At 44.1% G+C, this 23,242-nt stretch overlaps 1 protein-coding gene across 3 annotated transcripts in view; it reads left to right on the top strand.

The window, feature by feature from the left end:
• LOC308509191 (bifunctional heparan sulfate N-deacetylase/N-sulfotransferase 4-like) overlaps positions 1–23,242 on the top strand; it is a 206,333-nt gene that overhangs the window by 27,824 nt on the left and 155,267 nt on the right. For all 3 annotated transcript variants that reach the window (XM_081076935.1, XM_081076934.1, XM_081076936.1), the window contains exon 3: positions 2,618–3,807. In XM_081076935.1, the coding sequence (XP_080933061.1) occupies positions 2,725–3,807 (1,083 nt within the window). In that variant the 5' untranslated portion in view covers positions 2,618–2,724. The remainder of the gene's footprint in view (positions 1–2,617; positions 3,808–23,242) is intronic.

Genomic DNA, 23,242 nt, shown 5'->3' with positions numbered 1-23,242 from the left:
GACGCTCCCAATGCTCTGATCACGGAGGAAGTCACAGGGTTTAGAGCGCTGTGCCAGGAAGCGGGGCAGAATAGTTACAGTCAGAGTCAGACAAATCATAGGCAATGCCAGGTCATCTCTTCTCTCGGACACAAAACTCAAGTAAACACCCTTGGCCGAGTATGTTTTATTTTCCAGACGTCCTCACACTCACTGGCTAAATTTTGTTAGGGAAGGAGAAGTTGGAGGATTGAAAGGAAAGGATAACTCCTTGCATAAAACACACACACACACACACAAGTACACACACTTACACACTTATACACACACTCCTGCCCACATATCTACAATGGTAACAATATGTGTCTATCATTCTTCCAACTCTGAACATATTAATGTTAAGTAAATGTCACATTTAAATTTTATTTATTCTTTTGGTTGACAGATTCTAGTCCCACATGCTTTTTTTAAAATTTCTTTTTCACTGTATCATATTAGGATAAACTGTTCTAATATGCAAAACTGACAATTAAGTCACATTTTTTATGTCAGACTAGATAAGGATTCAATAAAGTATTAGCTTGTAGTACACTTAGTTTCTTTTCAAATTCCTGATTAAATTTATTTTTAAAGTACTAAACAAACCTCCAAAATATGTGGAGTAAATATGTTTCTGTTCTTGTGGTGCACTGCAGGGTGGGTGGGGGTGGGGCTGGTTCCATGTTTGCTTAAATGGATGTTTAAATCAAATACGTGAGTGAGGAAAAGGCTAGCAATGGTTAGAATACAGGACTGGATAATCTCCCTTGACACATTTCAAATCTCTTTCAATATCTATTACATTTTTGAGTTTATCATTTAATTTAACTTTCATTTTAAAATTTTACTTCATCAATATTGTCAGACATACACACAAGTAGAGGGTACAGCATAATGATTTATATGTTTTATACAAACCAAACCCTTTTATTGCTGTATTTCATTACTTTTTTAGCAAAAGACAATTCAATCTGTTTAAAGGGAAATGGATCTTGAAACACTTAAAAGGTTTTTGGAGAGCAAATAATTCTCTTAAAGAATTATAATTGATAAAAGAGTATGAATAAGTCCCTCACATGGGAGTTATTTTTCCTTTAAAGTGAGTGTGAAACCACTGGGGAGATTTTTCAAATTGGTTCGTTTGTTAAAGGAAAAATTCAGGTCTGTTTATGTGTATGTATTTGGAATCTGAAGAATTGAAATGTTTTGTAGATATTTAACATTTTCAAATTGAGGACTTCTGAGGTTGTTTCAAAAACATCTTTTCAAAACCCTAAGACATAAACAAACATTTCAACTTATTGTTGAATTTTATTTAAATTACTAACTAAGAAAAATGTATCTCGGAACATGAAAAAAATATAAAATGCAAGCAGTGACATAACATTATAATGTTTGATCATTTAATCTAACACTCTGTTAATTAATAGCCATTAATTACTCGGATTCCTCAAAATGAACAAGGCAAATACAGAAACAAAATATTTCCAGTGTGCTAGAATGCACAGCTCTTTTACTGTAAGACATGAAAATTTGATTCTCTAATACAGTATGTGTGTGTGCATCCCAGGTTGGAAGTCTGAACTTTTTGGTTGCTTCCCTAGGGACACAAGCATGGCAGAGTGGGACATGGAAAATTCCATCCGCAGGCTAGCACAGTCTTGGGGGCAACGAAGAAAATTTGTATAGAAAGAATTCATTAAACATCATTCTCATCCATCCACAGAAAAGCATCTAATAATAATGGAAAGCCATGTGTGTTGGTGCTGAAGCAGTTTGGCAAAGATTGCTGTTTAGGACTCTCTACCTTCTGTTTCTTTTAAACCAAAGGGAGTGACAGGGAACTGGAACATGTGATTGTTGCCTAAGAATTAATAGGGAAAGTCAGCTGTAGCCGGGACGACAGGCGCAGGCCGGGTTAGCAGCGAGGCTTCTCTTGTGCCAGGCTTCCCGGCCCGCGCCCACGGGAGGGGTCCGAGGACAGTCGGTCCTTTGGTCCTCCCTCCCTCGGCGTCTCCGTCACTGTACTTCTCAGAACGGAGAGGAAACCTCCTGTCTGCTCGGGCTGTGATGCGGCAGAGGGCCAAGTGTCCCCCGTGGCTTCGGAAAGGATGTTACTGAGAGGAACACCTGCCCTGCACGCGAGGCGTCCCCCGCGGGGCTGTGCGGCCTGCACGCACGCCCTGGCTCTCTAAGGGCACACGCAGAACAGGTTTCCAGGCGGGGACAGCAGCCTTCATGCCGACTAACACTCTACACGACAGCTTCCGTTCTTACTGTTCTTAGGTGACTTGTCTGAAACCGTTATGCCTATGTGTGACATGCTGTACATAGAGAACATACAGGAGTGTACATTTTATATGCACTTGTATGTATGTATATTACATATACATAAACATACATGTGTGTTCACGGCGTCGATAGGATGCTGTGTTCTTGAGAACAAGGAAACGATGTCTTATTAACACTGGAGCCTGAGGAGTAGAACCTCGGCTGTTACTATCTTAGCGCTAAGTGCACGCCAGCAGCTTCGGTGACCGGCACGCACACGCGCGGGCGTCCCGCGCCCGTGTACTCACCGCTTTTCTCCCCACTGCAGGTGATGCCGGCAGGAGTCCGCGGCCCTCGGGCCGTGGGACGCGGTCGGGGTCTCCCGGGCGCGCGGCCCCGCCGCTCCCACGCGCTGTGATCGCACCCCGCGCCCGCATGGCCGGCGATGGTGACATGAACGTCCGGGCGGAGGTCCCTGCCGCGGGTCCCACCGTGTCCCGACGGCGCTGTAGGGAAGCGACTCCCCAGGCGCTGCGCACCATGCGTCTCGCGGGGCGGCTCCGCAGAAGCTTCCGCGCGCTGCTCGCGCTGCTGGCGGCCTCCTGCCTGGCGAGCGTCGTCGTGTCCGCCTACCTGCTCTACGCCGGCCACACGCGCGCGGTGACGCCGGCCGAGAGCACGGCGCCCGCCGAGTGCGCCGACCTCCGGCCGCGGCCGTCCACGCGCGGCGAGCCCGGCTCCGCGCGCCCCCGGGGCCCGGCCGGCACGGAGCGCACGGTGCTGCTGTTCGTGGAGAGCCAGTACTCGCAGCTCGGCCAGGACATCGCCGCCACCTTGGAGTCCAGCCGCGTCCAGTACCACATGGTCATCGCGCCCGGCCGGGGCGCCGTGCCCGCGCTGACGGCCGGCGGGCGCGGCAAGTACGGGCTGGTCATCTACGAGAACGTGCTCCGCTACGCGGGCCTGGACGCCTGGCGGCGCGAGCTGCTGCACCGCTACTGCGTGCGCTTCGGCGTCAGCCTCATCGCCTTCCACCGCGCCACGGAGCGCAGCGCCCCCCGCGCGCCGCTGGCCGGCCTGCCGCTCGCGCTGCTCAGCAACGTGGCGCTCGCCGACTGCCGCGTGAACCCGCGCTCGCCGCTGCTGCACGTCACGCGCGCGCCGCGCCTGCAGCCCGGCCCGCTGCCCGGCGCCGACTGGACGGTGTTCCAGCCCAACCACTCCACCTACCAGCCCGTGCTGCTCGCCGCGCCGCGCGCCGGCCACGCCGCGCCCGCCCTGGGCCGCCAGCCGCTCCACGCCACGGTCATCCACGACCGCGGGCTGCACGACGGCATCCAGCGCGTGCTGTTCGGCCACAGCCTGAGCTTCTGGCTGCACAAGCTCATCTTCCTGGACGCCGTGGCCTTCCTGTCCGGGGACAGGCTGACCTTGTCCTTGGACCGGTACGTCCTCGTGGACATCGACGACATCTTCGTGGGGAAGGAGGGGACGCGGATGAACGTCAGGGACGTGCAGGTAAGGACACGCGAGGCGGCACGCACTGCGTATGTCACGGACGGGGGGGGGGGGGGGCGTGCTGAGACAGCGCAGTTTTGACTGTCCGAGCATCCTCGGTAGTCACAGTGGTTAGGGGCGGTAGGTTTGACCTAAAATGGGCAGGAAAACAACCTCGCGGACTAGGGGTTCGCCACTCCTCACAGCGATGCCTCCGGGTACCACCGAACCGCCCCTCGGGCCGCTTGTGGGTCCCCTCCTCCCCGCCCCAGGCCTGGCCGGTCCCACCAGAACCCACCCCGGTGGCCCTCTGCTGGCACGTGGGCCTCTGCTGGCACGTGGCATGCGGGCTGGTGGCAGGGCGCTAACACCGCCCCAGAACTGGACCCTAGCCTGGCGCCCCTGCCTGTTGGGTCTGACAGTGGCGACTGCAACGCCAGATGGCCAGGGGAGACCGTCCTGTAACCTCAGGTAGCACCGTGTTTGCTGATAGGAAATGGTGGTGCACTGTGAACACACAAACGGGAAACGGTTTTATGGGGAAGGGCGTGGGACTAGACCTCAGAAAGCACCCGTCATGATCTCAGGCTGGACGGTCATGTCGTGTTGGGTAATGCAGCAGTGGTTCTGGCAGACCCTCTAGGTTATGATCAGATTGACTGTGTGACAAATTCACCCCATGTCTGCCGTTAGATAGCGACAAAGCCAAACGCATTACACCAGTGTGGGTAGGTAACAATTCTGAGAATAAGTCCCCCTTCTTTTCATCTTGATTTAACATGATCACTTGTGCCTGTCTTGTCCTTTACATAACTGAATTCATTCTGTGGATAAATGATTTTAGCAAAGATATATATGGAAAAATAATAGGACACTACTTGGAATTATAAAGGAACTAAAGTGTTAAGATCATGTTATCTTTTCTTGCTAGTAAGCTTTTTATCCTCCAAAGATGAAACGTTGGTACTACTTCAAAATAACAGCTTTTCTCCCCATTCCAAGACCTATCACACTATCATAAAACATGATTAAAACCAGTAAAATAAGTTCACTTTTAGAAAAGCTTCAAGGTTCATGGGAACCAGAGCACTGTTTGTACCGAGCCCCAAGTGAAGTGTCACTTGACTGGGACCCAAGCTTCAGATACTGCTGTGAAGGGATTCAGGGACCCTCTTGAGATCTAGCTAGATTTTTCTGTTTTTTTTCTCCTTGTATTTTATATGTACTATTCCTTTTAATTAATACAAATTTTAGTTTATTTTCATCTCAAAACCATTAACCTAAAAAGAGATCCTGTGCTTCACCAGATTGTCTTAATGATTCTACCCCGAAGCCTAAAGGAAGGGGTTTCCTCATGTTCACCTAACAGGTTATATGACCAAAGAGTTCTTTCTAACTAGCCAAACTGCCCTGCTCAAATCCAGCTATTTCACTTGTGCTGAGCAGAAAAACAAATACCGATTCACCACTAATCATACAGTATTCAGAGGTCACTGATGACTTCCTAAGTGACACAACCCCACACAGAATAATAGGATACTGAAATTAGCAAAGGCTGGAGCAGTATCAGGGTGAGAAAGAATGTGCGTGTGTGCGTGTGCATGTATGTGTGTATGGATATTATATACTTTACACACATGTACACAGTCACTTTGAGGAAAATACTCTTGTCACCCCTTTGGGTGGTGTTCCGGGCTCTCCCTCAAAAATATTAACCTAAGAATATCAGGAACTTGACTGGAACTGGGGCTTGACCCTCTTAGGTTCCTTACAGGTTCATAGGAAATACCGTTTTTCAACTTTAAAAATTCTGGTTGCCATCTTTGGCATTTGGTTTCTGCTTTGACTTTCTTTTTGGATAACCATGATTTTGTGGAAAAGAATCTGAAATTGTGCATAGAAAGTTCTGGATGCTGTTCCCACCCTCACATTCCTTTTCTGGGAGTGAGACATGTCGTCCTACACTAGTAGATGAGGCGGAAGCCAGTACTGTCCCTTACAGATCGTCATTTAACAGGAAACATTTACTTCTTATATATTGATATACTTTAATTCGATGGCCCCATCATTTGTTGCTCAGCTGTGGCTGCTGTACGTCATTCATCATCATAGTTTGCACAGATACGCAAAGTACTCAGTTTTTATTTCAGTAGGATGGACAGGATAGAGTCATCTTTGCGTTAGGAGGCAGAATGCTCGTGTGCTATGACAGAATCACTGTGGACAGCGGGGACGAAGAACGGGTGACAGCAGTGCTTCTTTTAGGCCCTGCAGAGGTTTCCTGGAGCAGGGAGCATGTGAGTGCCCTGTGCGGCTGGACAGGACACGAGCTCGTCAACACGGGGAGGTGTGTTCTCGGCCAGGGCGCCGGCGCAGCTGGGATGCTGCGGGGTATGTGGGCATACCATCCTTTGCCTGGATGGTAAAGGAAATAAGAAATAGCAGTGGGACTAAATCCTGAAGACAGTGATTGTGGACATAAGAACAACTGCTGTTCTAGGAATTGGGATGATCAGAGCTGGGGTTGAAGAAAAATACATTGTTTGAACCAGGGAAGTGTTTTCCAGGAGGCCTGTTAAGGAACCTGCGTCCACAATGCAGGCGTAGTAATTATTATGTGGCTTTAAAGTAGTCTTTATTTAGCATATTAGTCTGCTAAATACACTAAGCACCGTGCTGATTTTTCACAGGCAGTATGTCTTTTAATGCCCACAACAACAGCAAGAGGAGATTTGTACATTTTCTGAACAGGTAAAATGAGGTGGAACAATAACAAGATACTCTTCTAGCTGATAAGCGACAGAGCAAAGACCAGACCTAGACTGTCTTCAATGACTCAGCAGCTGCTGGGAAACAACGGCTTGCGTTTGGGTTGGAGACTCGGCGCCAGCATTCACTGGTTAACCTTGGAGCTGTTTGTTAACCTCTCTAGTCCTCTGCTTGCAGGTGTGTAACACCACCTGAGTCCAACCGTCTTCGCGTTGTGGGGAGCCCTGGATGAGAGAGAGGGTAGGGGATTGCTAGCACAGAGTCTGGCCTGTTGGATTCCCTCAGCCTAGCTCGGTGACAGCCAGGGTGCAGAGGGGGCATTGGGAGAGCCTGTGCAGAGGGAGAGTGATGGGAGGCGGGCACACACTCAGTGCACAGGCAGGGAAAAGGGTGGGGATGTGGTGGCATCGCGGGTTCCAGCCTGTGTAGAATCTGCTATAGGACAAGGTGCTGAGAAGATGAGGAGTTTGGTTTCGGGTCTAATGAGTCCACATGGGACATTAGGCATCTGGAAAAGCAGACCTAGATTCTCAGATACTGTTCAGAGGTGGCAGTGCAGACTCAGAAATCATCGAGCTTAGTATTTGCCACTTTAGTGATGATCACTAAAAGGAAATTAACCAAAAAGGAGGGAAAACAGATCATTGAACGCACCATTTTGGATATCGTGTAATAAAGCCAAGGTCACAACAAGCCAGTTTCGCCAGAGGAATTGTTTCATGTACCGGGATTGTAGCCATGCCCACAGCCCTTCATGGCTTACAAGGAGGAAAGCCTGAAGCTCAGTGAGCATGACCGTCCTGGAGAAATAAAAGTCAGGGGAAGCCTGCTGGGAACAGCGCTGTTCAGGCAGGACCGGCATCCTCCATCTGGGATCCAACGTTGAATCTCCTTTACTTCGTATTCATGACCCCCTGGTTCACAAAAGCCACTGTGTGACCCTTGCTAACATGACCATGAGAAACACCAAATGGCTCTGCCACAAATATTCCTGGAATGTGGAGTGATGAGTCGGGGTTAAAAGTATCAAGAGAACGAGGAAGCTAACGCCTTGTCTTTAGTCACTGTCCCCAGAAATTTTATTCTACTGAATTTCACTTAGCTTTTATGTGTTCATTTCTTGATGAGGTTCGTTGAGAACATTTCTACTTTTTGTTAGAAAGAAGGGTTTTGAGGAGTGTTTTTATTTAAACCTGTTTTGTAGGTATCGGTCAATTATTATTACTTCTTTCTAAAAACATATTTTAAAGCAAGGCCTGTGATCATCTGAGGATTTTCTGCTCAGAATAGTTGTAAAGTTTTTTGTATCCAAGTTAGATTTTAAGATTAGATACTCCCTGAATTCACTTCCACTCGAAACGGGCTGAAGAGTAATGGATCCAACGCTAGCAAGAGTCCTGGCTCTGACTAGGTTCCAGCAGAGGATGATTCCGAGCCAGCAACACCTTCTTCCAGCAGCAAAGCACACAGTTCAAGTCCACGAGCTCTGTTCTGCCCCTTGACGTGTAGCGAGGGGCTCCCTGGGAGCGTGGACACTCTTCTGGAAGAAGCAAGCAGGCTGGCCAGGTCTCCTAGAGGTGGGGTACTAATCCCTGTTAGAGCCTCATCTCTGGGCTCAGGCCTGATACCCCAGGATGATTTCTGATTGCTCTTGTATAGTTTTTCATTCTCAGTGATGACATAAACAGTGATTAATTAATTGGCCAGTTAACTGGCTCTGATTATAATGAGCCTCTTTAGCAAGGGCCAACTTCTTGTTGGATAATCACCAAAAGATACCTCATCAGGATTCACATCTAGAGACTCACTAAAGAGAAAAGGAAAACAAAACCAAAACTAGCTCCTTTTGTTCTGAAATAAATGATCATGAGAATTCCTATATCTTCCTGATAAAACGTTTATCATTATTAAGTGACACATCACACCTGAAATGTTTTGTTGTGTTTTTTTTTTTTAACTAGGATTTGCTTTAGTTTAATATTATCCTTCCTCCTTAGCAGTGTTACCTGCTAAATCCTTTTGCATGGTTTTACTCCCAACCTCTCTGTGTCCCAGGGACTTAGCTTTGTCTCTAGGACCAGAACGTAATTCCATGTTGCGGTGTGGTATTTCCATGTAATCTGGCAATCCTAATTTTCACTGGTGAATCTAATCAAACCTCCAGAAGAAGATAATAGAGACACATATTCAAAGAATAATAGCTGTGACATTTTCAAAATCAATGTATGACAACAATACTCCAATTCAGAGCACCTCCTTGAGAAATCTCTGGCAGAATAAACCAAAAATGAATCCCTACCTCGATTCATGATAATGACACAAAATAACACAGGACCAATTATCCTCCTGGGGGCGAAAACGTCTGACTGGTAGCTGGTTTTTCCAAAGCAGCAACAGAAGCAAGAAAGATCTGAAATCTTCTTTGTTAGGGCTCGTTAATCTTTCTTTGCAAAACAGAAGCACAGGCCTTTCCTTGGCACAGAAGCCAGGTTCTCTTACCCCCTCCCCGCTTAGAACCCCGCCTCAGACAGACCTGACCTGCTGCACACAAGTCGCTTGTTTCCTGGGCCTGAGCCTGTGTTTTGTTGAAGGAAACTTGATTTGGGTGGAAAACATACTGTTTTCATTGGTAGGTGAAAACCATACTTGAAAATGTGAGTTTTGAGGAAAGGACTGAATCCTGGCTCTACTCATTAACTATAATCTTGTACAAGTTACTTAATTAAGTGTCACACTTCCCTCATTGGTGGCATGAGACCTGATCATGGTACATACTCAACAGGTCGCTGTGGAGATGAAATGATCTACCCATAAATAGCAAAGGAACGTGCTGGTACGGGGAAAAACTACCTCGTTTACTTGATAACAGAGAGTTGAAGAAAAAAAAATTCCTTTGATTTTTTTCAGTTATTTGATTACCATATTCTGATTCTAAGATTCACAAACATTTTAACCTCTCAGACATTAGAGTTTGTCTTTTAACTGATAGAGTCTTACGCTTTACGAAGTGCAGTCATTTAAACTGATTTTGTTTAAACTGAGATCACAGTTCCTAACATCTCTACCTAGTAGCTAATGTAAGTTCACCTGGTGAACTCAAAGTGGTCATTGTAAGTTTGCTATTGAAAACTAAACCCACAGAAATCGTCTTCACTCATCAGAAAGATACTACGAAGTATATAAAACAAAAGTACTTCTTCCAATTCTTTATCATCAAGTTGTGGGAGGTATAGTTAAGGTCACGTTGTGGTCCACTCAGTGTGATGGCAAACGCGTAGTGTGAGTCTGTAATGCGTCAAGTTATGCAGCACATTCTTTTAAATGAAACAAAGTTCTATCCCTTTAAATGTTAGGGAACAAAAATAGTTTCTGAAGTCTGTATTCCATAATTGAAACTTTTAGTTATCTATTTAACATTTAATAATGGCAAGGCATCAATGATACTTAATTTTTGAGGCACTTTGTGAAGGTGTTTGACATGTCAAAAGTTGTATGTATTTAATGTACAGGATTCGATGAGGTTGAAACATCACCACCAAAAAGGACATGAGCATGTCCATCCCCTGCCAGCTTCCTCCTACTTCCTTTATTACTAGTATTAGCAGTAGAATTAGTATTAGATTAGTACCAGCATTATCGTTGCTGGTAAGAACACTTATTATAACATAAGATGTGCTCTCTTAGCAAATCTTAACCATAGAGAGCAGGATTGTTAGCTGTACGTACTCCACCAGGTAGGGATCTCCAGAACTGACTGACTAGCGTAGTTAAACTTCTGTCCACTCTGACCCTCACTCCCCCATTCCCACACCCCCCAACCCCGACAACCACCATTCTATCTCTGCTTCTGTGAGTTTGACCATTTGAGGTTCTACATGTGAGACCATGCAGTTTGTCTTTCCCTCAGCACCGTGTCCTCCAGGTCCGTCCATTGTCGCAGATGGCAGGATCTCCTTCTTTTTAGGGCAGAATAGTAGTCCATTATGCGTGTACAGCACATTTTCTTCCTGCATTCACCCATCGATGGACACTTCGGTTGTTTCCACGTCTTGGCTGTTGTGAAGAATGCTGCAGTGAACGAGGGGGTGCAGGCATCTCTGAGAGATCTTGATCACAGTTCCTTTGGATAAATACCCAAAAGTGGGGTTGCTGGATCATCTAGGAATTCTATTTGTAATTTTTTTTAGAAACCTCCATACTGTTTTCTATAATGGCTGTAACTGCAATACTTGTAGTCATCATTTCCTTTTGTACAGATCCTCTCTCTTTTCACCCAATTTTTCTAATCTAGCAGTACCTCGTGCTTCACGCAAGTTTCTTCCTTAAACAGGGGTAATTTGTACAATTATTTTACTCCCCGCCAACCCTAGAAATTAGTCACAGCCATTTCAGTTTTCAAAGATTTTTAAATAGCAGTAAGAAAAACAAATTCCACAGCAATGTCTTTAGGAGACATTTACAAGGAAGAATCATTGAATTCCAGAGATTGATGTTGTCCAGCGCTTCGACATTTTGCAGGGGCTGCCCTTGGTCTGGGCGTGTCTGTGTGTATTCTCAGTCTGTTGGGAAGCCACTGTATCTCTTTGTAATTCCTGTTGTGAAACAGTGCAGCCAAGTATGGCCCCATGTGTCATGTGAAAGTCCTTCTTTAATGGAGGCATCGGGTGATGGGAATGAGATACGCAGCATGTCTGTGGTGTGAGGTCAGGGTTCTGTGAGCAGGGAGGCTGTGTGCAAAGTTTTATCCCCTAGGAGGATGTTATTCATCCAGTACCAGCCCAGTGTGCCTTCCAGTCTGGTCTGACCGTGCTTAGCCTTGGTTATGGTCAGTTCTCACTTTACGTATCGTTACAGTCAGGCGTCGGTTGGTTGGCTTGTCTTATTGTGGTTGTTTGGGATGAAGTTGTTGTATTTTGACAGTAACTCTTCATCACGCTAAGATAGGTTTTAATAAGTTTCTCCTCAGTACTTTGTGCTAATAGGAAAGAATGTACCTTCTTGGTTCTTTGCCTCAAAAAATCTAACTTGCGTTTGTGTGTTAGTGTGTGGCTATGTGTGTGAACTTAAGAACTCTTTCCATCGTGTCAGCTGCTCATCTGCTCTGAGTCTATGAAATCATTCTTTAAAAATAAAAAGGCACAATTAAGTTTTGCTGCCTACTAGGTTTATATAATTTAATTCTAAATTTCTTTTTGTTCTACTTAAAAAAAAATCCTGTGGGGTACAATTTCACTTTGTACCATTACTACTGAAAAAAAAGGGGGGAAATTGAAAGAGATCTTGAAATTGAAACAAATTCTGAAAATACTACAATCAAACATTTTGCATTTACCTCAAATTGGGAGAAATCGAGTCAAAGCTTTGTGTTCTGCTATAGAGAAGACATCTTGATTTCAATGTCTTAAAATGTAAAAGAGAGAGAGAGAGAGAGAGAGAGAGAGAGAGAACGAGAAGGAGAAGAAGAAGAAACTGGCGGGGGGTTAAAGTTAAACTACATTTTAAAGTCTCCAAACAAAGTAATAAAATTTAACAGGAAACAAAAATAATTCTTTTCCGTAATGGAACATAGGACGTAGGAAGATCAGATATCTTACTAGAATATGTAGCTCATCCGAACTTAAAAAGCAGCCATGTCACGATGAGCTTGAAAATCCCTCTTGTAGCCCAAACCCATCACAAGAAGTTGCCAAATCAACGGACTGCCTTTCCATTTGCAGTGGTGTCATTGCAGTTGATTTGCCGTTCAAATGCAAGTACAAGAAGCACTCAGGGCAGTAATACAGTTTAGGACCATTATTATGACACAGGTACTTAAAAAAAGTCTTGGTCTTCAGGGCAGTAATGGCTCCGACGAGTGGACAGGTGTGAAAAATAAATCCATCATTTCCTGTGCTTAGTAAGGAGGAAAGAAAGTTGGGAAGGGACCACTGTGCACATGTGCATTATGTGTGTGTGCACGTGTGCATAGGTCCACACATGAGTGAACAGTGCCCATTTCTGCCGTGTGCGCGTGTGTGCGTGTATGGGGCTAATTCCTAGCCACAAATGTAGAAAATGTCCAGCCCCAAATAACAAGGCTGTGTCTCTGTATCCATATCATTTATGCAGTCATTGTGGCTAAACTGATACGTATGATAAGTCGGCCAAAATAACACGCTTCAGAACTAAATGAGACATTTAAACAGTTTATGCTAAATGTAAGCTCTATACCTACATGCAGTTGTTTTCAGAAACAAAAAAAATGATTGGATTTTAAATTTTTGAAATGTTTGCCAGATGTTTTATAATTTAAACATAGCTTTGGTGTATTTACTGCTGTTGGATAATTCGAAAGGGAAATGAAATAATAAGGATGGCATAGTAATGATTGGAATTGAAGTGTTAGGTGAACATTTTAACCACAAAATAATAGGTAAAAAAGCAGTAATAATAAAAAAAATACTTTTCTTACTACCTTCCCTTCATTATTTATAGTGCATTGCAGATGTTAACTCAAGTCATCAGTTTAATCCAGGTCACGTGTGCTTCTGGTAATCAATGTGGTAGAAGAAGCAGCGAGCTACCTACCCTGAGTGCCAGCGGCCTGTCCCACATTACATACCCTGCAGGGAGCACAGTAGCTGTTGGGTTCTGGAAGGCTGGCTCCAGTCTTACCCCATGTGTCAGCACTGACTGCATCCTGGACTTTTCCATTGATCATTGGCTATGCAGATTGTTATTTTTTCTCTCTATGCTTTCACTTGGTGACTTAAGTGTCCTCATGAACAATATGACCCAAATAAATGGAAATTTAAGATGGAAGTCATAATTTGTAACTTGTTCTATTGCCAAGCTCATGCAATGACCTTTTATTTTTTAACGTAGTATAATGAAGCTTAAACATAAAAACAAGTATTTTTAATCTATTAAATTCATTCATGATGGGCATTAGGCTTCGGATATGTCCTACAAACATACATATTACGTATGCATGTTTGTATTCTTAATCAGAATCATAAAAGAAATTTTTTTCAAAGGTCTAATTGTGTCCCAGTACAGCTAGTCTGTGCAGTAATTGCCATGCGACGCTGGAAAGAAAGCTTTTCAGAGATGTATTTTTCCCTCGAGTCTATCTTTTGATGTTACATATATATTACTATTAATAATTTGCTATTTTTGGCTATATTTTTACTCTAGTGAGCAAGCAATAAATTAATAAAACTCTTTGTTTTAAGCACCACATATACATAGAGAATCTAAGAAACGAGTCTCAAAGCCACATTTTAATGAAATAGGTTAGGTGAAGTTGTAAGAATTGTAAAGGAATGCTTCAATTCCTTTAATTTTTCAGTATTTTAAAACTTCATTTACTTGTTCTATAATTCCAAATTTGATGTCTTAAAATGGTATTAAGCAAATTAAGGAATTCACACAAGAACAACTACTTTACATCATGCTTCTTCCATATTCAGGATTTTTGTTTTATTAAATACTGCCCCAATATAAATGCCAGAATATGAAGTAAGTGAAAGACTGAAAATATTTTTGTGTTCCTTTCATGAAAATGGTCATGTGCACAAATGTCAGAGATGATAGGGAGTATGGATTATTTTTAAATACCAGTATGTTTTCATTTTTACTTTGTATTTGGTTAAACAAAAACCACAAAGTCCAATGTTTTTCATGGAAAGTAGAGTATATTTTTTAGCCTTTAGCCGAAACTGCTTTCCTCCTTTATGTGCATTTATAATTTTCACATAGAGATTTGAATTTTCATTAAAAACAAAATTTGAAACTAACTCATTAAGAATACGTAAGGGGTGTGTGTGTGTGCCCTCTGTGTTATGGCAGCTGTAAACTATTTAACTTCTTTTAGACTCTACACAGGACAAAGGAAAGTTTAACTTCATACAGCAAGTTTCTAATAGTCTTTTTAAAAATATTGATCAGCAAGTCATACTTCTTTATGCTTATTTTTAAGTTTCGATCTAATTCCAGTGAATATCAACATATAAATGACTACAACTAACGTTCAGTTATACATGTTAGTAATAATACAGAAACATAACAGAAGTATCTGATGTCTACCAATAATTGGCAGTCACAGAGTTCAACAATATTGAAGAGATAATTCTCTATATAGAATCCGATTAACCATGGCCAAGCTCCAAGAGAAGTGGGATTCAATCAGAAAAATGTGATAAGGAACTTCCTTCTGCAGTCAAAGTACAATTTTATATGATGAGGGTGAGAACACAGGCATAGCTTCTGGAAACTGTGACTGAGATCTGTAGTCTACCAGAGGTAACACAGGCATGCAAAAAACTTCAGTGTGTTATAAATCTGACAAAACACACCAGTAACGGAGGAATTGGCTGCTGGAATGCCAGCTGGAGCATCTCTGTGGTCAGGGTGATCGGAAAAACGTGGTGGGGGTAGTGGTGTTTGAAGCACATCTTCAAGGACTCAGTGAAGGCCACCATCAGAACCGCCCGGGGAAAAAGAAGTGCTCAGCAAAAGTCCGATGTGGCAAGGTACAGTGTTTGTCGGGGGTGGCTGGAGGGTAGAAATGGGAAAGAGACACTGAAAAGTGATCTTGGAATTTTTTCTGAAGCATCTCAAAGGACATACTGTGGAGTTCAGGCTTTATTCTGCAGTAAATGCACTGCTGTGTTCTTTTAAGAGTACATGTACCCAAGTTCTGTCTATGGGAAATAACAGTGTAGGATGGAGGGGAAGGGCTGAGGCTGGGACTAACCCTGTGCCCCTGGGACTGCCACAGGGCACAGTGGACACGGGGGACACCCCATAGATAAGTCAGCAGGGTCTGCTCACTGCTTTCAATGCAGGGAAGAGAGCAAAAGAGCCATTTGTCCATTATCCGAATGCTTCAGCGAGGGCCACGTAAATGCTGGTAATGCCGTGAAGAGGGAGGGACACCCAACATGTGTGTTGGGAGCCACTGGGGAGAGAGTGAGAGTATTTAGCCAAAGGTCCAAACACAAAATAATGACTATACTATTGTTTAACGAATTAAAAGGCAGTGAAATGATGCTGAAAAAATTAGGTCAGTTTTATGAAGATGCCAATTACTGATTTGACTGTTCTAGAAAACTTAGGGCTCACAGTGGAAAGTGCAGTAAGGGAGGAGGGGGCATTGACTGCTCAAAGTCCCTATGGGGAAGCACGGAAAGTGACGAGCAAGGTCGGCTAAGATCAGCCATGTCCTGAGTGTACCTGGTTTGGCTATCACCCACCCAGGAAGGAAGGCCTGCAGGTTAGCCAGGAGAGACTTCCAGGGGCAGCTGTGGGGCATGGAAGCAGGACTTACATTCCACATGACGTCACATCCTGAGATGGATGGAGCAGGAAGCTGGGTCTTCCATCAGACGGGCCACATCAAGGCCTGGGAGGAAGAGAGACCCCTGAGACATTTGAAGGACGAGGCCTCTGGACTTGGAGAATTGAATATACGGAACAAGAGGGCTAAACCCGAGTGTAGTTCACATTTACGTAATGGAACTAGGAAGGGAGGCGGAGGAAGTAGGAAGTGACTCCACTGACACAGACGGGGCTCCACAAACAGATTCCATTGGAGAAGACCTCGATTTTCAGCAAGGAGACTCGATGCAAAACAGAGCATTTTCAAGAAAATATGTGTCTGAGTTTGGAAACACATATGTGTAAGCTAACAAAAATGAAAATAAATGAGAACAGTTTACAAAACGTGTCACAATTTCTTCCTATTATTATTAATAATGTGAAAATTATATTGAATATATATATTTAAGTGCATACATTGTGATTGGTATTTTATACAATGCATCTCTAATCCTGAGAATTTTAAAATGGTTGTAATTATACCCATGTTAAAGATAAGAAAAATGGGATTGTAAATGTTGAGTGGTTAATTTAAAGCCACACAGCAAGAGAGGGACAAAGAAACACAACCAGGCCATCTGTCTCTGCGTCCTTGTTCCCTTGCCACATTTGTCTTGATTTTCCCAAAACATCACCTCGGCAGAGCACTTATTTGATGGAGGCTTATAGTTACAAAGCAGGCTGTACCACAATTCTACACAACAATTAAAATTCAATACTGTACATCCAACGTTTAACCCCTTAGCTACCTCCACACCTGAAGTCACTTCCTGGCCCATTCTCTGCACATCTCTCACAGATTGCTGTATTGCTGAGACCCCCTCTACCTCCTCTCCCTTCCTCTCTTCCCCCTTCTTTCAGTCCCCCTGCCTTCTCCCCTGGCTCTTCCTCTCTGCTTCTCCTTCTCTCCTCCTTTCCGGGGCTCACTGTTCACCTGGCACCGCCATCTGAGATAATCTATTTGCAAAACAGGTTGGACATCCCATGCCCGGCTGTCCTCTACCCTTCCCAGCCCTTCCCTTCCACAGGCTGGGGAAGTGGACAGCACCCCTCCCTTAGTGTCTGCTACCCCGGGACCACATGCTGCAGGAATGTGGCTGCAGGAATCAGCCTCCTTCTTACAAGCAGAGCCTCAGCCTCTGGGGCTCTGTTCTCGCTTCTAGTCACCTGGTGTAAGTCACTACCATGTGACACACCGATCCTTTCCCAGCTGGCAATGCGTTAATACAAAATGTCCCCTGCATGGACAGCTCCCTGTCAGGCAGCACTGAGGGTGTGGATGCCTTCGTAGGGGACAGCGTGTCACCTGTCACAGGGTACTGCCTGTTGGGTGCCTTCAAGTGCATTTTCTCAGGCGCAGATGACCAGCAGGCTGTGACATATTGTTCACACACCAATGACGTGACCATGTCACGTGGCCTGGTCATTATCAGTGACAGCCACCACGTGTGACTCTAGATGTGAAGTCTAAGCTAATACTTGAGATGGTCATATTAGTGATATATTTGGTCCCTGGTTTTTTGTAAGGGTACTTCTTTATGAACAATGTGATAAGAGGTGTAGGGGGAGGGGCAGAGAAAAAGACAAAATTCAAATTGTCAACCAGGGGTATTAAGTTGAAATAATTTAAAGGATATGTACATACACATACACTAATATGGAAATTCAAGGCAACTCTATTGTGATTTATGTCAGAGTCCTCAGGGAAATAAAGACTGCCTGAAACATGTGATGTATGAGGTGTACCACTTTCAGTTACATTAAAATTTTAATCTCTAAACGTAAGTTAAAAATTGTGTGTGTGTGTGTGTGTGTGTGTGTGTGTGTACATGGGACAGAGAAAAAAAGGAAGAACGCTTGTACAAAAAGAATGTGGACAAATGGCCCACATGGCACTGCTTTTTCTTACCAGACTCTGCATACCGTTCGGAATGGAAATCTTACCATGAGCATCCAGACACATGAAAGATTTCTTTTTCTATAATTTAAATTTCTTAAAAGAAGAGCAATTAGTCTTTGGAAATGAAGAAATCATATTAATGTGAAATTCCACAGTTTTGAAGCTCTAAACTATGCTTCCATCATAGAATACATATCTAGTCACTGAGCATGAGCAGACTAGAGTGAGAGTTTGGTTTTGTGATGACACAATCATTTGTCATAACAGCTGACAGCCCGAGGCTGAGAGCGGCAGGCATTGTCCTGGATGGGCTGGAGGGACTCCGATTCCTCGTTTATTCCCTCTGGCCAGTGAAACGGCCTTTCAGCTGCTTTATGAAACTACAAATCATTTCAGCTGCTCCCTGGTTGAGAAACTTAAATGAAATTGGAAAGAACCTTTGAGACAAATCAGGAGTCTTTGAAAGGCAGCTCTCTCTGTCACCCTCACCGTCACCCTATATGACAGCCACTAACGGAGAAGCCAGCTGGGGTTGTGCAGTCTGGTACTGTGATTTTAATGCAGTTTGCTATTAGATTTATCATTAGCCATGTCCCAAATTTTAATGTCTTACAGGTCCCTTTTAAGGAAACCGTGATAATTTCAATCATTTTTACAAAAAACATGTGTTGAGGAAAACTTACCTTGTGGTATATCCTGTTTAGATCTGTATAAAATCAAAAGGGTTGGTGGTGGTCATGTTTGCATTTGATGAGAAATGTGTATCTACTTTTTAAAGAGTATACATGGAATAAAGCACAGCATCACGTATTGCACGTGAGTGTGTAACAGAGCACTTGTATGCTCACTAGAAGAAATCTAAGCACTCTAGGTTAGAAAACACTTCCCTGGATACATCGTCCAATGGCAGAGAAAGTGGCTCAGCTGCCTTTGTCCTCCGCTCCTGTTTACTTGGTACCACCCGTATGCAAGCGCGGGGCTCATTAGACGTGGTGCCGCACGGGGCCGACTGTGCCCTGGCCAGGGCTCCTGTGTTTCTCATACTGAAAATAAACCTGCCAGGGCTGACCTTTTCACACCACGTTATATCCTTTTAGATAGATCGTGCTTTCAATATGTACATATTTATTATTAATCGTAATTTTTAAACTTTAATAATTTGTGGGGTATTTTTTCCTTTTAAGGAATACGTAGTGACTTTGTGGCATTTAGAGGAATTCGCTTGTAGAGAGTCAGCAGATACAAGAGTCTTTGCTAAGAGCCAGTATGATTTAGATCCATTGTTTCTGTATCTGAAAAAACCAAACAAATAAACTCTAGGAGCAGATGTTCGGAAGGGCGTCCCGCAGTGTGCGAAGGGGTGTGGTCCTAACCAGCTGTGGGAAGCTAGAGGCCTCCGTGGTGGTGACCCCGTGAGGGCTGCAGAGGCAGTTCTGGGAGCCCGGCGTCCAGGCCCGTGTCCGTCGCGCTCTTCGTCAGACTGCTTCACTCTCCCTCCCGGTGTCAGTGCATGTTGGGGCAGCGGACACTGGGGCACTCTTCATAAATAATACACCTGAGCTCCGCTTCCCAGGAAAATCGTTATACCCTCGAGCATCATGTCCTTCAGGTGTCGGGGCTCCAAGCATGTGTAGAGGGTCGATGGTTTAATAGTCAGTGACAGTTTCCCAAGAGGGTGTGACAGAGACGAGCAGACGTACTAGGTCTCAGGGAATGACAGAGCGCGCAGTCCACGTTCTCATCCTCCCTCCCTCCAGCTTCATGGAGGTATAACTGACGTAGAACACTGTGTGAGTTTGCACGATGTGTAACTTTATAACACGTTGATTTGATAAACTTACCTGCTGCAAAACGAGCCCCGCCATTCTCACAGTGAGTCGGTCCATTCCACTTCAATACACGGAGTGCGTTTGCCTTAAATTCCACTACTAATTCTTACTAATGGTGAGAATGCCCTTTAATATTTACTGTCCAGATTTCTTTGTATCTCACAACAAAATGTGTTTAAATTGCCTATTTCCGCTACACGTGCTGCCCCCAGGCCCTGAGAGAAACGGGTTTTGCATTCAGTTTCATTCCGCTCGACAGGGGACTCCCATCACAGACACTGAGCACCCCCCCCCACCTTCTCCCCCCGCACGATGGTCGGGCCTGTGTGCACACCCTGGTTTTTCCACTGGGCTCTAGTGTGGAACATATGGCCTTACTTCCTTATAAACTAGTGTCTTTCCTTCAAGTAGTATGGTGGCGTTTTGTTGTAAAATGATCTTGTTTTTCCTTTTACCATGGTTTTCATGGTATTTAACATCAGCATTTAGTGTGTGGCTTTTCCAAACAAGGAATCACAGAAAGACTACCATTCCTTTTAAAAACACCTTTCTTTGGACAGGTGCTTATACCATGCTAATTGGGTGAGAATGAAGTCGCTGATGCTGTACAATGTTTAGAGGATTCATGGAGTATTTGAGTGAATGAACGAACGAATGAATGAATGAATGAATGAAAGAAAGAAAGAAAGAAAGAAAGAAAGAAAGAAAGAAAGAAAGAAAGAAAGAAAGAAAGAAAGAAAGAAAGAAAGAAATTACTAGGAAGAAAATGTCTATCTCTAGCTTTTGCTGTGTATCTGGGGAGTTGGGTGCAGGCTTACTGTACCACCTGATGGCCCGTTGGCAGTGCCACGGGAAATGGCTGATTTTAATAGAGGGGCTGCAGATGGAAAAGTGTGCAGCTTTGGAGTCCTGTGCATTTCCCGCCATTCCTCAGAGCTAGGGAAGCTAGAGGCCAGTTTCCACATACAATTTACAGGAATGGATATTTTTTATTAACTCAGATAAACTGTATGCAGATACTCTGCAATTCACATTGCTGTTGGGAATACATTTAAAAACTAAACTGAATCATAAAGCCAAGTAAGAATTTAATAAAACTAGAAAATGTATGCACTAACCTGTTGTCGTGGGGGAGAAGTATGCACAGGAAGCCAGTGAACCCCTCCCCGTTCAGTAAAATCTTGCCATTTTAAACAGACTTTAACTATAAAAATCGTTCCACCTGAAATTACATTCTTATTTCAATAAGTTCAGAGGTACTTAGAACAATTTGCTAAAATGCATACCATTTAAATAAAATGTGGTATGTCACTGTAAGAAACCATTTTCTATTGATTAATTTGGGGATTTGCTTCTGGAATAGGATTTTCTGCGTTACAAACCCATAATATTTTCCTGTTTGAAGCAGATTTTATGTTATCAAGGCATGTATAACCTCCTTATTTCTACAGTCATAAGAATTTAATGTAGTATAACATCTCCCTTCTCACATTTCAGAATGGTGACTAATCACAGTCCTTTGGGAGAGAAACATGCAAACAGGTTCTGAATTCTTTGTGACCCCACAGGCGGTATGTGTCTCCTCCCAGGGATACTTGCTAAGATTCATGGGCACAATAACCAAATATGATTAGGACACTATGTTACTGAAGATGAACACAAGGTTTCCCATAAAAGGACATCATTGTTATTTGGAAACTTGAAGTGCATTTCTAAGGCACGGGCATGAGCGTTGGTACCGTTACTATCTCGGGGCCGTGTCTGGACTATCACGTTCCATTGCACGCTATTACCTTGTGTTCTGAGCAGTGGTGTGTGTGTGTGTGTGTGTGTGTGTGTGTGTGTGTGTGTGTGTGTGTGTGTGTTCATTCTCAAAGCAATAGATGCCAAGTAAGCAGGTATCACTTAGGATTGACTAAGTAGGCTCTTAGCTGTTTACATGCTTCTGAGAAGAAGGTCAGTTTGCAATATTTGTAATTGATGTTTTCAGAGAAGTGTTAATGGTGGTGAAACACATTGACGTGTTTCAGGACTGTGAATCCCTGGGCACTGACCTGGGAAAGGCCCAAAATACTATGATTAGGTAGGGTCTTTCCTGCAAAAATAAGAAATAGCTTCATGTGTGTTCTCATAGGAGGAGACATCTGAAGTCCACACGCGTTAGTAGGAATATATAACACAAATGAAGATACTGAAAGACGTCACTATGGGAGGAATGGGGAAAAAAAAGCGATGACCTGGATAACCATTAAAACCAGGTTTTGGTCCTAGCTGGTAGAATTGTAGCCAAAACCTCATTTACAATCTCTGCGTCCTTGAAGAGCACAGGCTTTGCTGCACATGCTGAGGCCACACCAGCGTTGTCAGAACAATCACAGGAAAGCGATTGTCAAGAACAAATGCCTCTGTCCTTCTTCTTGCTCTGAAATGTGCAGAACAGTCACTGTGCTTCAAGGACCCATCGGATGCCGCCCTACTGGGTGGCTACGCCTCTAACTGGAGACCCATTTAGCTTCACTTCTTTCACTTTATTTTCAATATTTATGGATTGCTTTTTAAAATATATTTTAAAAAATATGTGAAATTGTTACGTACTTCCAAAGTAAAAATCACCCACCACGGTCTATTCCGGCAGGCCAGCCTTTGTCTCTGTGCGCTCTCTACCTCACCCTTCCCTCTAGGTTAACTTTCCAAAACCCAGGTCATTTATCCTTCCAGTTTTAAAAATGGAAGTAGATACACATGCACCACTCACACGCTCCTCTGTTTTAGACGAACGCTCCGCATCCACATTTGTGTCCACCTTGAGGGTTTTTTCCCTTAATAGAAGAAGCTGGAGGTCAGCCAGCAGTCGTATAGAGAGGTATGCACACGGCGTTTGCTTCAGCTTGGTGGGAACAGTTGTATGTTTGCATCTCATAGATGAGATAGGCCTTTATGTTTATTCATGTCCTCAATACAGAGAGCTTGAGGTTTGGCATATCACGCACACGTGTGCACGAGCGTGCACACACACATACACATTTTATAGCAATGCATTTGCCCTGTTTCTCTTTCTTGCTCAATTTGGATTGCACTGTCGACAGGTTTTTTTCCTCAGGATACAGTGTGTCCACTGGAAGCTTCTATCGGTTACTCCTGAGGTCCCTATGCCTGCATCTCTCCACCAACTCTACACTTGACAGTGACCATTTGACTCATCAATGAAAGGAGACACATAGAAGCCGCCATCTTTCGCAGCTCTGCTAAATTTGGCGGGCTGTGCTCCCTAGGGCCTGGTCAGGGCTTCAGTGTCTGTTCCCAGGTGGTTCACACTCCGGCGCTTCCCTTTGCTTCCTGCTCTGCAGAGGAGGAGCTGCCTGCCTTTGTCCCTGTAGGTGGTTTGCTCCTGGACACTCCTTGTGGGGTTTCATGGGAACACCTATTCACGTACTTTGGTTTTAGATGTAGTTCATGATTCTAGTTTTGTAGCTCTACACTTTCATGTTTATGGGAAATTCAGAGACATGTGCTGCTGCTGCTGCTCCTGTCTTCCCAGAATATTTCTTATAATTTAATTTTAAAGGGGAAAATCACATGTTAGAAAGCTTCGCTGATG

Source organism: Rhinolophus hipposideros (assembly GCF_964194185.1).
Source record: "Rhinolophus hipposideros genome assembly, chromosome: 16".
Taxonomy (NCBI): domain Eukaryota; kingdom Metazoa; phylum Chordata; class Mammalia; order Chiroptera; family Rhinolophidae; genus Rhinolophus; species Rhinolophus hipposideros.
Note: the sequence above shows the minus strand (reverse complement) of the source record. Positions and strands in the feature narration are given on the sequence as shown.